At 37.6% G+C, this 17,452-nt stretch overlaps 2 protein-coding genes across 2 annotated transcripts in view; both read right to left on the bottom strand.

Annotated features, from left to right (window-relative positions):
* Positions 1-805: 805 nt before the first annotated feature.
* On the bottom strand, positions 806-9,068 carry LOC306972654 (transmembrane protein 79-like; the record flags this gene model as incomplete). Its single annotated transcript, XM_079569342.1, has 5 exons — positions 9,005-9,068; positions 5,744-5,999; positions 5,446-5,637; positions 2,885-3,134; positions 806-1,001 (listed from the first exon to the last, which is right to left on the bottom strand). Exons 2-5 carry the CDS (start codon positions 5,988-5,990, stop codon positions 806-808), a joined length of 885 nt encoding a protein of 294 aa, XP_079425468.1. The 5' UTR covers positions 5,991-5,999; positions 9,005-9,068.
* A 5,500-nt stretch (positions 9,069-14,568) lies between these two features.
* The window catches only part of iqgap3 (IQ motif containing GTPase activating protein 3), a 56,604-nt gene continuing 53,720 nt past the window's right edge, over positions 14,569-17,452 (bottom strand). Inside the window, exons 35-36 of the mRNA XM_079569345.1 lie at positions 16,270-16,378; positions 14,569-14,684 (exon numbers count right to left, since the gene is read on the bottom strand). Coding sequence (XP_079425471.1) covers positions 14,571-14,684; positions 16,270-16,378 — 223 coding nt within the window. The 3' untranslated portion in view covers positions 14,569-14,570. The remainder of the gene's footprint in view (positions 14,685-16,269; positions 16,379-17,452) is intronic.

Here is a 17,452-nt window from a genome sequence, read left to right as displayed (position 1 = left end):
TGAGTAAAATTTGTCACAAAAATTTAAAAAAAAATGGACAAAAAAATATTACAAAAATGACAAAAATGTGAGAAAAAAAGACAAAAATTTGACAAAAAAATGACAAAAATTTGTCAAAAAAATAAATAAAAAAAGACAAAAATGTGACAAAAAAATGACAAAAATGTGATTAAAATTTGACAAAAAATGACAAAAATTGGACCAAAAAAAAGACAAAAAATTGACAAAAAAAGACAAAAATGTGAGTAAAATTTGTCACAAAAATTAAAACAAATTGACAAAAAAAACCTTAAAAAAATAAAATGTGAGAAAAAAAGACAAAAAATTGACAAAAAATTACAAAAAAAAAGACAAAAAATTACAAAAATTTGACCAAAAAAAAGACAAAAATGTGAATAAAATTTGTCAGAAAAATTAAAAAAAATTAACAAAAAAAAAAAAAAGACAAAAATGTGACAAAAAATGATTAAAAAATGACAAAAAAGTTACAAAAATGAGTTGAATACCCAACAAAAAAATGATGAGGAAAAAGATCCTCTCGGTTCAGGCGGGAGTTAAGAGGTTAAGGACAAACAAACATTTAAGGCCAACACGGCCGAGGCAACGGAACAGACCTGTGGCAACAACAACGAGCACGAGCTCCAGGAAAAAAGTCTAATCAACAGTTTCAACGGATTCAGATCTTCATGTTCGTTTGAGGCAGTTTGTGGACGTCTCTCCGGGACCGCCCTCTCCGGGACCGCCCTCTCCGGGACCGCCCTCTCCGGGACCGCCCTCTCCGGGACCGCCCTCTCCGGGACCGCCCTCAGCCCCAGAAGCGCTGGCGTCCAGGGGGCGGGGCCTGCTCCGTGTAGGGCGGGTTGGAGAGGCCGCCGCTCAGCTCCATGGTAACCATGAAGTACAGGTTGGCGACCATCATGGCGAGGGACGGGAGGAAGGACAGACCGAACCCGAAGGCCCTGACGCTGCTCTGGAAGGCGGCGGCGACCCAGTACACCAACCTTTAAAGGACACACATGATTACCTTTAAAGGACACACAGGATTAACACCAACCTTTAAAGGACACATGATTAACACCAGGCTTTAAAAGGACACACATGATTACCTTTAAAGGACACATTATTAACACCAACCTTTAAAGGACACACATGATTAACACCAGGCTTTAAAGGACACATTATAAACACCAACCTTTAAAGGACACATTATAAACACCAGCCTTTAAAGGACACACATGATTAACACCAGGCTTTAAAGGACACATTATTAACACCAGCCTTTAAAGGACACATTATAAACACCAGCCTTTAAAGGACACACATTATAAACACCAGCCTTTAAAGGACACATTATAAACACCAACCTTTAAAGGACACACATTATAAACACCAGCCTTTAAAGGACACATGATTAACACCAGGCTTTAAAGGACACATTATAAACACCAACCTTTAAAGGACACACATGATTAACACCAGGCTTTAAAGGACACATTATAAACACCAGCCTTTAAAGGACACATTATAAACACCAACCTTTAAAGGACACACATGATTAACACCAGGCTTTAAAGGACACATTATAAACACCAACCTTTAAAGGACACATTATAAACACCAGCCTTTAAAGGACACATTATTAACATCAGCCTAAACTACTACTAAACTACTAAACTACTGGTATTAGTAGTAGTTTAGGTGCTACTAATACCAGTAGTACCTAAACCTTTAACCAGGGCTGGGACTGTTAAAGGTTTAGGTACGACTGGTATTGAAAAAATAAGTATCAAAAGCAGGAACAGAAAAAAATATAAAATCTTTACTTTGAGGAAAAAAAATGTGTTTTTTTTTTTTAAACAAGGGAAAAAAATGGGGGAAATTTGGGAAATAATTAAAAAAAAGAAAGGTGGTAAAAATGAGAAGAAAACAAAAGTGGGGATTTTTTTTTTCAATAAAAAAAAGATAAATCAGGAAGAAAAAAAGCTTAAAAAGTTGATAATAATTCGGGGGGAAATGTGGGAAAAAAAATCATAATTGGGCAAAAAAAAGTGGGGAAATGTGGGGGTAAAAAATGATAAAACTGGACAAAACGTGAAAAAAAATTGGGATTTTTTTGTTTTACTTTTGAAACGTTTTGGGGAAAATAAATTGAAAAAGTTTGAGAAAATTTGGAAGAAAAAAAATGATTAACACCAGCCTTTAAAGGACACATTATTAACACCAGCCTAAACTACTACTAAACTACTAATACTACTGGTATTAGTAGTAGTTTAGGTACTACTAATACCAGTAGTACCTAAACCTTTAACCAGGACTGGGACTGTTAAAGGTTTAGGTACGACTGGTATTGAAAAAATAAAAGTATCAAAAGCAGGAACAAAAAATAAAATAAAATCTTTACTTTGAGGAAAAAATGAGTTGTTTTTTTAAACAAGGAAAAAAAATGGGGGAAATTTGGGAAATATTTTTTAAAAAGAAAGGTGGTAAAAATGAGAAGAAAAAAAAAGTGGGGATTTTTTTTTTTTTAAATAAAAAAAAAAGATAAATCAGGAAAAAAAAAAGCTTTAAAAGTTGAAAATAATTTGGGGGGAAATGTGGGGGAAAAAATCATAAAAAAAAAAAAAAAAGTGGGGAAAATGTGGGGGTAAAACATGATAAAACTGGACAAAACGTGAAAAAAAATTGGGCTTTTTTGTTTTACTTTTGAAACGTTTTGGGGAAAATAAATTGAAAAAGTTTGAGAAAATTTGGAAGAAAAAAAAGGGAGGAAAAACAACTTGAGAAAGATGATATAGATGAGATGGATGATAAACCTTAAACCCTATTTATGATTAGGTTTTATATTATATTTCTGTTTGCCTGGAGGTTAAAGGTGGGAACGTACCGTCCGAGGCAGAAGAGGACGGTGAGCAGCGGCACCAGTTTGAGCTGCTCCTGGCTCAGGTACGTCGCCATGACGACCAGCTGCAGGAAGAAGACCAGGAAGAGGTGGGCGGAGTCCGACACGAAGGCGCGGTGCACGGCGACCTCAGTGGAGCCCGCCCCCTTCTGTTCGCCGGAGCCACACCCCCCCGCGTCGCACAGGGCGCGGACTTCACCGGAGCGCAGCCGCGACACGCCCAGAACCAGGAACCCTGCAACGGGAAGGTCCAATGCTAACGGCGCTAGGCTAGGCTAACACATAGAAATGAGTGAGCGCTAAGCTAACATTATTCTTATTCTTAACTTAAAGGGACTATAAGGAGTTTTAAAATGTTAAAATTAAGTATTTTCCTCCCCCTACATGTTCCAGCCATGTCCTAATGTGTAGAATGTGCCCAGACCTGTTCACCACAACTGCCTCTAAAATCCTGTACGGTCACTCAAAAATGTGTCACTTCGGCCCGAATTGCCTTCATGCACGAGCTTAATATAGAAGGTGCAGTTACACATATGGCCTGAGGTGGCAGTAGTGAGTATAAAATGGCGAACTTGCTTCCAGCCCCTTTAAGGTTGGTCCTTTCAGATTTTTTTATGTCCAATGCTAACTGTTCCATGTAAACCAATGGACGGCGCTAGGCTAGGCTAACCCATAGAAATGAGTGAGCGCTAAGCTAACACTCGCTTATTCTTACGTCGAGGTTGGTCCTGGGATTAAAAGGAAGTGACTTGGTTGTTTCAGCAACTTTTTATTTCTCTCAATGTTTTCAATTCTTTTTTGCCCAACGTTTGCCCCATTTTGTTTATAAATTGTTCCCTATATTTTTTTTCTTGTTTTTCCAAATTATTCCCAATTTGTTCCTATTTTTTGCCAATTTTTTTCTCTATTCTTCCAATTTTTTCCAAAATTTTCTGCCCAATTCTTATATATTTTCCCCTAATTTTTGCCCCAATTTTTTTTTTTCCATTTAGAGTAAAAATCCTTAGTGTTTCTCCCATAGCTTCTCCCTTTTTTTTTTTAAGGAAAAAACACGGCTTAATGTCCAATGCTAACTGTTCCATGTAAACCAATGGACGCCGCTAGGCTAACCCATAGAAATGAGTGAGTGCTAAGCTAACACTTGCGTATTCATTGGCGGTCTGTCACTGAGTTTGAAGCAGCAAAAAAAAAAAAAAAAAAGAAATTTTTTTTTTACACTGAATTTTTTTAGCAGCGAAAAAAATTACGCAGATTTTTTTTTTCCAATATTGTTATAAATTCAGTGTATGGAAACCACTTTGATAATAAAAACACAAATAAACCTTCATAGGATCGAGATAAGCCCCACCTCGACCAAGTATATTTTCTCCAGATTGGCTTTACCCAAATCTAAAGCTTCTTGGAGAGACAAAAACATGGCAATTAGTTTTGCAGGTCTTAGCTTTCAAATAAGGCGCTGGACATTCATTTCAGAATTAGATTTGGGTAAAACCTTTTTCCGTCTGCCCTGTTTCATCTACATTACAGAACACTCAACACTCTGTTAGTTATTTGGTTTTATTTTGTTTACCCTCTTAACTCCCGCCTGAACCGAGAGGATCTTTTTCCTCATGTCATCACATTTTTTTCCATCATTTTTTTGTTGGGTATTCAACTCATTTTTGTGACTTTTTTTTGTCATTTTTTTGTCACATTTTTTTTCATTTATTTGTCTTTTTTTTTTTAATCAAATTTTGGTCATTTTTTTGTCACATTTTGTCAAATTTTTTATTTTTTTTGTCAATTTTTTATCACAATTTTGTATTTTTTTTTCATTTTTTTGTCAATTTTTGTCATTTTTTTGCCAATATTTTCATCAATTTTTTGTCACATTTCCATAATTTTTTTGTTGGGTATTTATCTCATTTTTGTGACTTTTTTGTAATTTTTTTGTCACATTTTGGTCATTTTTTTTGTCGCATTTATTCATTTTTTCGTCAATTTTTATCCAATTTTTGTCATTTTTTGTCACATTTTTGGTCATTTTTCATACATTTTTTGTCAATTTCTTGTGACATTTTTGCCACTTTTTCATCAATTTTTCGTCACTTTTTTGTCAATGTTTTCACACTTTCTTGTCACATTTTCATGATTTTTTTGTTGCGTATTTAACTCATTTTTGTCATTTTGTTGGTCATTTTTTGTCACATCTATTCATTTTTTCGTCAATTTTTTCATCACATTTTTGTCATTTTTTGTCATTTTTTTGTCATTTTTTGTCAATTTCTTGTGACATTTTTGTCATTTTTTGGTCAAATTTTTGTGTCACATTTTTGTCATTTTTTTGGTCAATTTTTGGTCAAATTTTTATCACAATTTTGTCATTTTTTTAATTTGTCAATTTCTTGTGACATTTTTGCCACTTTTTCATCAACGTTTTCGTCACTTTTGTCACATTTCCATCCTTGTTTTTGAGTTCAGGATTAAACTGCACTCGGTGATAAAACCTACGACATAAACGTCACAGACTGGATTTGAACTGTCGACTTCTGAACCGTGAGTTTTACCGAATGCGATGGGCAGCGTGGCGAAGACGGAGCAGCGCAGCGTGTACACCAGCCTGAAGGGGGCGCCGTCCATCACCGGGGCGTCGAAGGGCAGGAACACGTACCCGCCCCAAATCAGGAAGGGGAACAGCAGAGCGGCCGTCCCCAGCGACACCGCCATCTTCAGGACGAGGCGCTCACTGCAGCAGCGGCCTGGAGCAGAGGATCACACTCAAACCTCAGACGCCGTGACATCACTAAGCTCCTCCCACACCAGGAAGCACTAACACCATCTCCAGGATGAGGCTCGGGACGGTACCTGTGGGCAGGGCTTCCTCTTGCCACTCCTCCTCCAGGAAGTGCTGCTGGAGGAAGGGCGTCTTCTCAGGCTCCGCCTCCCACGCCGGGGCGGGGCTGAACACTCGAGCCGCGCTCACAGGCAGCGTGTTCTCCTCCCAGGCCCCGCCTCCCTCTCTCATGGCGTCCTCCTGCCAGGCCCCGCCCCCCGCCGTCATGTCCTGGCTCTCCGTCCAGCTGCTGCTCTCTGGGGGCTTGAGCTCGGACATCTGCAGACACTGAGAGGACGTCATATACTGGTCATATACTGGTCATATACTGCCCATATACTGCCCATATACTGCCCATATACTGCCTATATACTGCACATATACTCCCTATACACTGTCCATATACTGCCCATATACTGCCCATATACTGCCCATATACTGTCCATATACTGCCCATATACTGCCCATATACTGCCCATATACTGCCCATATACTGTCCATATACTGCCCATATACTGCTCATATACTGCCCATATACTGCTCATATACTGCCCATATACTGCCCATATACTGCCCATATACTGCCCACATACTGGTCACATACTGGTCACATACTGCCCATGTACTGCCCATGTACTGCCCATGTACTGCCCATGTACTGCCCATATACTGTCCATATACTGTCCATATACTGCCCATATACTGCCCACATACTGGTCACATACTGCCCATATACTGCCCATGTACTGCCCATGTACTGCACATATACTGCACATATACTGCCCATATACTGCCCATATACTGCCCATGTACTGCACATGTACTGCACATGTACTGCACATGTACTGCACATATACTGCCCATATACTGCCCATATACTGTCCATATACTGCCCATATACTGCTCATATACAGCCCATATACTGCCCATATACTGCTCATATACTGCCCATATACTGCTCATATACAGCCCATATACTGCTCATATACTGCTCATATACAGCCCATATACTGCTCATATACAGCCCATATACTGCCCATATACTGCTCATATACTGCCCATATACTGCCCATATACTGCTCATATACAGCCCATATACTGCCCATATACTGCCCATATACTGCTCATATACTGCTCATATACTGCCCACATACTGCCCACATACTCCCCATATACTGCCCACATACTGCCCACATACTGCCCACATACTGCGCATATACTCCCCATATACTGCCCACATACTGCCCATATACTGCCCACATACTGGTCATATACTGCTCATATACTGCCCATATACTGCCCATATACTCCCCATATACTCCCCATATACTGCCCATATACTGCCCATATACTGCCCACATACTGCCCACATACTGCCCATATACTCCCCATATACTGCCCATATACTGCGCATATACTGCGCATATACTCCCCATATACTGCCCACATACTGCCCATATACTGCTCATATACTGCTCATATACAGCCCATATACTGCTCATATACAGCCCATATACTGCCCATATACTGCTCATATACTGCCCATATACTGCCCATATACTGCTCATATACAGCCCATATACTGCCCATATACTGCCCATATACTGCTCATATACTGCTCATATACTGCCCACATACTGCCCACATACTCCCCATATACTGCCCACATACTGCCCACATACTGCGCATATACTCCCCATATACTGCCCACATACTGCCCATATACTGCCCACATACTGGTCATATACTGCTCATATACTGCCCATATACTGCCCATATACTGCGCATATACTGCCCACATACTGCCCACATACTGCCCACATACTGCCCACATACTGCCCATATACTCACCATATACTGCCCATATACTGCGCATATACTCCCCATATACTGCCCACATACTGCCCACATACTGCGCATATACTCCCCATATACTGCCCACATACTGCCCACATACTGCCCATATACTGCCCACATACTGCTCATATACTGCTCATATACTCCCCATATACTGCCCACATACTGCCCACATACTGCCCATATACTGCCCACATACTGGTCATATACTCCCCATATACTGCTCATATACTGCCCATATACTGCCCATATACTGCCCATATACTGCCCATATACTGCTCATATACTGCCCATATACTGCCCATATACTGCCCACATACTGCCCACGTACTGCCCACGTACTGCCCACATACTCCCCATATACTGCCTATATACTGCCCATATACTGCCCATATACTGCCCATATACTGCCCATATACTGCCCACATACTGCCCACATACTGCCCACATACTGTCCATATACTGCCCACATACTGCCCACATACTGCCCACATACTGCCCACATACTGCCCATATACTGCCCATATACTGCCCACGTACTGCCCACGTACTGCCCACATACTGTCCATATACTGCCCATATACTGCCCATATACTGCCCACATACTGCCCACATACTGCCCACATACTGTCCATATACTGCCCACATACTGCCCACATACTGCCCACATACTGTCCACATACTGCCCATATACTGCCCATATACTGCCCACGTACTGCCCACGTACTGCCCACGTACTGTCCACATACTGCCCACATACTCCCCACATACTCCCCACATACTCCCCACATACTGCCCACATACTGCCCACATACTGCCCACATACTGTCCACATACTGCCCATATACTGCCCACATACTGCCCACATACTGCCCACGTACTGCCCACGTACTGCCCACGTACTGTCCACGTACTGCCCACGTACTGCCCACGTACTGCCCACGTACTGCCCACGTACTGCCCACGTACTGCCCACGTACTGCCCATATAGTGCCCAGTTACCTCAGCTTTAAGACTCAGGCGTAAACATGACGCTTATGTTCTGTCTGCGCTGCACTAAAGCTCCACCAGGGGGCGCAAAAGGACCACGAGCCAAACCCAGCGGAAACACAAAGTCTAAAACCTGTCGTAAACACTGGACCAGGTCAGAAGTTCAGTCTGACAGAAGAACCAGGAGAACCAGGAGAACCAGGAGAACCAGGAGAACCAGGAGAACCAGACCACCAGGCTCTGATTCACCTGAACCCGGGCTTTTATCACATTAAACCTAAATCTCAGGTGTGGCTCGAGCTCCGGAAGAGCCTCTGGTTTCGGTCACTCAAAAACAAACACGGCTCAGTTTAATCCCGCGCGACCGGAAATAAAAACACACGAACCAACTCGAACTCGCGACCACCGCGGAGGCTCCGGTCCGGGACGCGCGGGGAAACACGTACCTGTTTGTACCGGGATCATCCACCTGCCGTTCACCTGAGCGCGTCCGTACGTGCACCTGTCACGAACTCCGGAAGTGGAGCCGAGAGGGGCGGGGCGCAAAGGAACGCACTTTATTTCTCCCGTGCCCGATATTAACCCCTTAACTCCCACCTGAACCGAGAGCATTTTCTCCAGTTTGGCTTTACCCCAATCCAAAAGCTTCTGGAAAAAAAGTGAGGAAATAGTGACAGAACTGAGACGAAAACAATGATGAAAATGTGACAAAAAAGTGAGAAAACTTTGATGAAAAAGTGGCAAAAATGTCAAAAAGAAATTGACGAAAAATGACAAAAATATGACTAAAAAATGACAAAATAATGACAAAAAATCAATACAAAAATTGACAAAAAATTACCAAAATGTGACAAAAAATGACAAAAAATTTATAAAAAAATTGACAAAAAAATGACCAAAATGTGACCAAAAAAATGACAAAAATATTATTAAAAAATTGTCGAAAAAATGACAAAATATAACAAAAATGTGACAAAAAATGACAAAAATGTGACAAAAAAATGTGACAAAAAATCGATAAAAAAAGACAAATAAACTACACAAATGTACACAAAAAAATGACAAAAAATTTATAAAAAATTGACAAAAAAATGTGACAAAAAATGACAAAAATGTGATAAAACATTTACGAAAAATGACAAAAAATGTATTAAAAAATGACGAAAAAATGACAAAAAAAATGACAAAAAATTGAAAAAAAATGACAAAAAAATTGGACAAAAAATGACAAAAAAAGTTACAAAAATGAGTTGAATACCCAACCAAAAAATGATGGAAAAAAAATTTGATGATGTGAGGAAAAAGATCCTCTCGGTTCAGGCGGGAGTTAAGAGGTTAAAGCCCTAAAATGGTTTGTATGTGTTGTTTGTTTGTGTTGTTTGTATGTGTTGTTTGTATGTGTTGTTTGTTTGTGTTGTTTGTTTGTGTTGTTTGTATGTGTTTGTTGTATGTGTTGTTTGTTTGTGTTGTTTGTATGTGTTGTTTGTTTGTGTTGTTTGTATGTGTTGTTTGTATGTGTTTGTTGTCAGTGAGTGTTTGAGTCTGAATGATTGGGATGAAAAAATATGTCCCAGGAGCCTCTATGGATGTTTGATCAACAGGCTCCGCCCTCCTCATTGTGTTGTACTGTAAAAACAACTCACTTTTTACTCCTCCGAACAAGTACAGGCATTCATTTTAAAGGTAAGAATCAAAATTTAGAGGGTTTTTAAAAAGAAACAACCAAGTCTGAGAAATACAGGTAAAAAAATGAACAAAAAAAAAATAGAAAACTGTAAAAAGTTTGATATCACGGCCACGCAGACAAAATATCTTACATTTTTTTGGATATTATTGTGGAAACTTAGACTCGCACCTTCATGTTCAATACCCATGACCCTCTGTGGGGGCGCGTGGGGGCGTGTGAGGTTGAAAATACAGTATTACTTTACAAAAATGTGATTCAAAATGCAAATAAATGAACAGACGATAAATATTGAGCCCAAAATTGTATCTGTCCCGTCGTCGGCTGAGCTCATTCTTTAGGCTTAACCTGAACCTGAACCAGACTCTGAACCAGAACCAGATCCGACCAGGTGAGAGTTAGATCCAGGTAAAGGACTCTTGAGTTTTGTGTGTATTTATAATCTCATTATTTCCTCCTGACCTTGAGCCGAGTGTGAACCTCTGCTCTTCGCCCTGATTGCAGCTCCTTCAGTGATTAATGATTAACGAGACGAACCTGCGGCTCCTGGAGGAAGAAAAACCACAGCGTTGTTTTTGCTCGTGATTATTAACAGTTATTTTAGCTTCTTTTATAATAGTTTAACCTCTTAACTCCCGCCTGAACCGAGAGGATGTTTTTCCTCACGTCATCAGATTTTTTTTCCATCATTTTTTGGTCAGGTATTCAACTCATTTTTGTCACTTTTTCGTCATTTTTTATATCAAATTTTTGTCATTTTTTGTCACATTTTTGTAATTTTTTCTCCAATTTTTTCTCCCATTTTTGTCACATTTTTTGTCGTTTTTTTGTAAATTTTTTTGTCACATTTTTTTCACTTTTTCGTCATTTTTTTTAATCAAATTTTTTTTACTTTTTTTGTCACATTTTTGTCAATTTTTTATCCCATTTTTGTCACATTTTTTGTGGTTTTTTTGGTCGTTTTTTTGTCAAATTTGTGTAATTTTTTTGTCAAATTTTTTTCACTTTTTTGTCATTTTTTTAAATCAATTTTTGTACTTTTTTGTCACATTTGACATTTTTTTTGTCGTTTTTTTTTTCCAATTTTTATCACATTTTGGTCATTTTTTTGTCAAATTTTTGTAAAAAAAAATTGTCAAATTGTTATCGCATTTTCATTAATTTCTCGTCACTTTTTTGTCACATCTTCATCATTGTTTTCGTCTCAGTTCTGTCGCTATTTTCTCACCTTTTTTCCAGAAGCTTTTGGATTGGGGTAAAGCCAAACTGGAGAAAATGTGCTCGGTTCAGGTGAGAGTTAAGGGGTTAATAAACTCATTATTAAAATGAAAGAAAAGCACTTAAAACATTCCACGACATGTGACAGTTTGTGAAGCGCTCTTGTGCATGTTTTGGATTGATGTGAAAGTGGGAGGGGCTTGTGACTCTGGAGCTTAAAAACTCACAGCACGAATCCTTCACTTAAATCAAAACAATTCACAACAATAAAGCATTTATTTATTAAAACATGGAGGTTTAAAGACACAGAAAATATTTACATGAGGAAAAGCAAACGGGACGAGGTCTCACTGGAGCGTTTCAGGAGTGAAAAGTGACAGATACAAACACAGAACATATTATCTTTAAAACATCAGTCGTTACAGCCACAGCTTTTAGATCTGTGTTAAATCTGCAGCCGATGGAGTTTTCTAGAATGTGTGAGTGTTTCTTTGAGCAGCAGCAGCAGGAGGAGGTCATATTAATGCTTTTATACTAGAGTTAAACTGCCACAAAAGCAGAACATTTGATTCTTAACAGAGGAATGGAGCTAAAACTGTAGTGAAATAAGAAAAACATGATTTAAAGCTCATAAAAAGGTACATTTCCATGATACGTTCCCTTTAAAACACGTAAAGCACACGTGACGGGTAAAAACGTGAGTAAAAGTGTGGTGGAGCTGCATAACGTGTGGGGACAAAGCGTTCACTTGTTGTAGAACTTCTTGTTGAGGAGGAAGATGAGCAGGTTGACGTTGACTTTGGCCTTGTCGAACATCTTCATCACGGCCACTCCGTCGTACTGAAGCTGGAGCAGCTCCTGGACGCACAGGAACGTCAGCAAACATCACAACAGGGCACGTTTGTTCACTTTGAAGTAGGGCTGTGCAATTAATCGAAATTCGATTACGATTTCGATTACAACAGTAAACAATTTCAAAATTAGCATAATCGCAAAAAATCGATTATAATAGTTTTTTTTCAATTTTTGTAATTTTTTTGTTTTTTTTTAAACAATTTTTTCAATTTTTAATTTTGGGATTTTTGTCACTTTTTTTTATGGATTTTTGTCACCTTTTTTAATGGATTTTTGTCACTTTTTTTAATGGATTTTTGTCTTTTTTTGTTGGATTTTTGTCTTTTTTCAGATGGATTTTTGTCAATTTTTTTGCTGTATTTTTGTCTTTTTTCTGCTGTATTTTTGTCATTTTTTTGTTGGATTTTTGTCTTTATTCTGATGGATTTTTGTCATTTTTTTGCTGTATTTTTGTCTTTTTTCTGCTGTATTTTTGTCATTTTTTTGTTGGATTTTTGTCTTTTTTCTGCTGTATTTTTGTCACATTTTTGCTGGATTTTTGTCATTTTTTTGCTGGATTTTTGTCTTTTTTCTGCTGAATTTTTGTCTTTTTTCTGCTGTATTTTTGTCATTTTTTTGTTGGATTTTTGTCTTTTTTCTGATGGATTTTTGTCAATTTTTTTGCTGGATTTTTGTCTTTATTCTGCTGTATTTTTGTTACATTTTATTCACTTTTTCGTCATTTTTTTGTTACATTTTATTCACTTTTTCGTCATTTTTTTAATACCAATTTTTGGTCATTTTTGTCACATTTTTGTCGTTTTTTTGTCAATTTTTTGTAATTTTTTTGTCAAATTTTTATCAAATTTTGGTCATCTTTTTGTCCATTTTTTAATCAATTTTTTTTTTTTTTGTCACATTTTTTGTCGTTTTTTTTGTCAAATTTGTGTAATTTTTTTGTCAAATTTTTATAAAATTTTGGTCATTTTTTTGTCACATTTTTGACATTTTTTGTCACATTTTTTTCACTTTTTTGTCATTTTTTTTAACCAATTTTTTGTCATTTTTGTCACATTTTTGTCGCTTTTTTGTATTTTTTTGTCAATTTTGTATCACATTTTGGTCATTTTTTTGTCACATTTTGGTCATTTTAGTCAGATTTTTTTCACTTTTTCGTCATTTTTTAATACCAATTTTTGGTCATTTTTGTCGTTTTTTTGTCAATTTTTTGTAATTTTTTTGTCAATTTTTTTCACTTTTTCGTCATTTTTTTTATCAAATTTTTTTAATTTGTCACATTTGACATTTTTTTGTCAAATTTTTTGTCCCATTTTTGTCACTTTGTCGTTTTTTTGTCAAATTTTTATCACATTTTGGTCATTTTTTTGTCACATTTTTGTAAAAAAATATTGTCAAATTGTTATCACATTTTCATTAATTTCTCGTCACTTTTTTGTCACATCTTCATTGTTTTCGTCTCAGTTTTGTTGTTATTTTCACAGCTTTTTTCCAGAAGCTTTTGGATTGGGGTAAAGCCAAACTGTAGAAAATGTGCTCGGTTCAGGCGGGAGTTAAGGGGTTAATAAACTCATTATCGAAATGAAAGTAAAAAACTGTTCGAAAAGCACTTAAAACATCCCACGAGACGCCACCGTTTGTGAAGCGCTCTTGTGCATGTTTTGGATTGATGGGGGAAAAGTGGGAGGGGCTTGTGACTGAGCAGAAACTGGAGCTTAAAAACTCACTGCACGAATCCTTCACTTAAAATCAAAACAATTCACAACAATAAAGCTTTTATTTATTAAAACATGGAGGTTTAAAGACACAGAAAATATTTACATGAGGAAAAGCAAACGGGACGAGGTCTCACTGGAGCGTTTCAGGAGTGAAAAGTGACAGATACAAACAAACAGAACAAATTATCTTTTAAACATCAGTCGTTACAGCCACAGCTTTTAGATCTGTGTTAAATCTGCAGCCGATGGAGTTTTCTAGAATGTGTGAGTGTTTCTTTGAGCAGCAGCAGCAGCAGGAGGTCATATTAATGCTTTTATACTAGAGTTAAACTGCCACAAAAGCAGAACATTTGATTCTTAACAGAGAAATGGAGCTAAAACTGTAGTGAAATAAGAAAAACTGTCATAATAACATGATTTAAAGCTCATAAAAGGTACATTTCCATGATACGTTCCCTTTAAAACACGTAAAGCACACGTGACGGGTAAAAACGTGAGTAAAAGTGTGGTGGAGCTGAATAACGTGTGGGGACAAAGCCTTCACTTGTTGTAGAACTTCTTGTTGAGGAGGAAGATGAGCAGGTTGACGTTGACTTTGGCCTTGTCGAACATCTTCATCACAGCCACTCCGTCGTACTGGAGCTGGAGCAGCTCCTGGACGCAGAGGAACGTCAGCAAACATCACAACAGGGCAGGTTTGTTCACTTTGAAGTAGGGCTGTGCAATTAATCGAAATTCGATTACGATTTCGATTACAACAGTAAACAATTTCAAAATTAGCATAATCGCCAACAATCGATTATAATTTTTTTTTTTCAATTTTTCCCAAAAAAATTTTTCCTCCCAATTTTTAATTTTGGGATTTTTGTCACTTTTTTTTATGGATTTTTGTCTTTTTTCAGCTGGATTTTTGTCATTTTTTTGATGGATTTTTGTCTTTTTTTGTTGGATTTTTGTCTTTTTTTGTTGGATTTTTGTCTTTTTTTTAATGGATTTTTGTCACTTTTTTGATGGATTTTTGTCTTTTTTTGCTGGATTTTTGTCATTTTTTTGCTGGATTTTTGTCTTTTTTCTGCTGGATTTTTGTCTTTTTTTTGTTGGATTTTTGTCATTTTTTTTGCTGGATTTTTGTCATTTTTTTGTTGGATTTTTGTCATTTTTTTGCTGGATTTTTGTCACTTTTTTGATGGATTTTTGTCACTTTTTTTTATGGATTTTTGTCATTTTTTTTTATGGATTTTTGTCAATTTTTTTGCTGGATTTTTGTCATTTTTTTGTTGGATTTTTGTCATTTTTTTTAATGGATTTTTGTCACTTTTTTGATGGATTTTTGTCTTTTTTTTATGGATTTTTGTCACTTTTTTTGTTGGATTTTTGTCTTTTTTTGTTGGATTTTTGTCTTTTTTTTATGGATTTTTGTCACTTTTTTTGTTGGATTTTTGTCTTTTTTCTGCTGGATTTTTGTCATTTTTTTGTTGGATCTTTGTCATTTTTTTTTGCTGGATTTTTGTCACTTTTTTGATGGATTTTTGTCATTTTTTTGCTGGATTTTTGTCACTTTTTTTGCTGGATTTTTGTCTTTTTTCTGCTGGATTTTTGTCATTTTTTTGTTGGATTTTTGTCATTTTTTTTGCTGGATTTTTGTCATTTTTTTGTTGGATTTTTGTCATTTTTTTGCTGGATTTTTGTCACTTTTTTGATGGATTTTTGTCACTTTTTTTATGGATTTTTGTCATTTTTTTTTATGGATTTTTGTCAATTTTTTTGCTGGATTTTTGTCATTTTTTTGTTGGATTTTTGTCATTTTTTTGCTGGATTTTTGTCACTTTTTTGATGGATTTTTGTCACTTTTTTTTATGGATTTTTGTCATTTTTTTTTATGGATTTTTGTCAATTTTTTTGCTGGATTTTTGTCATTTTTTTGTTGGATTTTTGTCATTTTTTGCTGGATTTTTGTCATTTTTTTGTTGGATTTTTGTCATTTTTTTGTTGGATTTTTGTCATTTTTTTGCTGGATTTTTGTCACTGTTTTGATGGATTTTTGTCACTTTTTTTATGGATTTTTGTCTTTTTTTTATGGATTTTTGTCTTTTTTTGTTGGATTTTTGTCACTTTTTTTATGTTTTTTTTTTAAAGGCAACAAATAATCGTTTGAATAATCGTGATTTCAATTATGACAAAAATAATCGTGATTATTATTTTTTCAATAATCGAGCAGCCCTACTTTGAAGAGCTTTACCTGGTACGTCAGGTTGAACTCCTCCATCTGGACCCCGAGGAATCGAGCTTTGACGCTGAAGCTTCCCTTCTCCGACCCGGCGCAGATCTCGAACAGGACGTTCTTAAACCTGACACAAAACAAGCACCAGGTAAAGAGAACAGTCTGTCCCGGAGCGGGCGAGGCGTCGTTTATAAGAGAACATCGAAAATGCTGTTTGGAGGAAAAGGATAAAGTTACAATGTTGAGTTTATCGCATAGATATAATATAATAAAGATGAGCCGGTCACATTCAGCCCCATTCAGAGAAAAGGTTCCCGAGTCCTGTGTGAACCTTAATGGCCGCTCTGTCTCCTCCTACGCAGCCTGTTCCTTAAAGAGGGGGTATTCTGCTTTGTTCAGTCCCATAGCACCAGTCTATATCACACTACAATGATGACAAACCTTCTGTTGGTCTGTAAATGCAGTAAATTAGAATAACTGCCTTGTATAAAATGTCTCTCTCAAAATGGCTGTAGTGAATGTCTTGAAATAGGCCTCTGTCTCTTTAAGAACCTCTGAGCCTTTAGACACGCCCCCTCCGCACGCTGTCTGTGACATCAGTGGGGGGGGGGTTCTGCTGAAGAGCAGTGGTTGGTTACTCGGCTCGGAGGCGTCTCCAGGAGGTGGGGGCGTTCCTAGGAGGACTCAGGCAAACCTGTCCCTAAAATGGCCGCCATCAGAGTTTTTACAGATTACTCAAAAATACGTGAATGTGCCAAGGCAACACTTCAGGCATGTTTTTAATGAGGGAGTGACAGAATAACACGATGGAAAGTTTGAAAAAGTCAATTTTTCATAATACCCCCCCTTTAAAAGGGCAAAAAGACAGGAAGTCTTGCACTCACAGGTGGGTGGAGCCTCCACGGAGCTCCAGAGCTTGATTGACAGGCTCTGGAGTCAGTCAATGCACTGAAAATGCTTCCAAATTTCGGGCTGATAAACAAAAACTAGCGTGGTTAAAAATATTTCACCTCCCCCAGCGCGGTCACATGGGTCACATGGGTCAGAGCGATTTTTAGAAAAAGAAAAACTCTTTGGAGCCAGGCTTTTAAACCGTTCTTGGGCCGTCTGAAGTCCCAATAGAATCAACGCTCCCAAGTGTCTCTTGGAGCCCCCCCGGCCACCAGGGGGCGGTATTACAGCAATGTCAGCTCCCGCCCTG

Source organism: Gobius niger (assembly GCF_951799975.1).
Source record: "Gobius niger genome assembly, chromosome: 13".
Lineage (NCBI taxonomy): Eukaryota > Metazoa > Chordata > Actinopteri > Gobiiformes > Gobiidae > Gobius > Gobius niger.
This window is presented reverse-complemented; position numbering and strand designations above follow the sequence as displayed.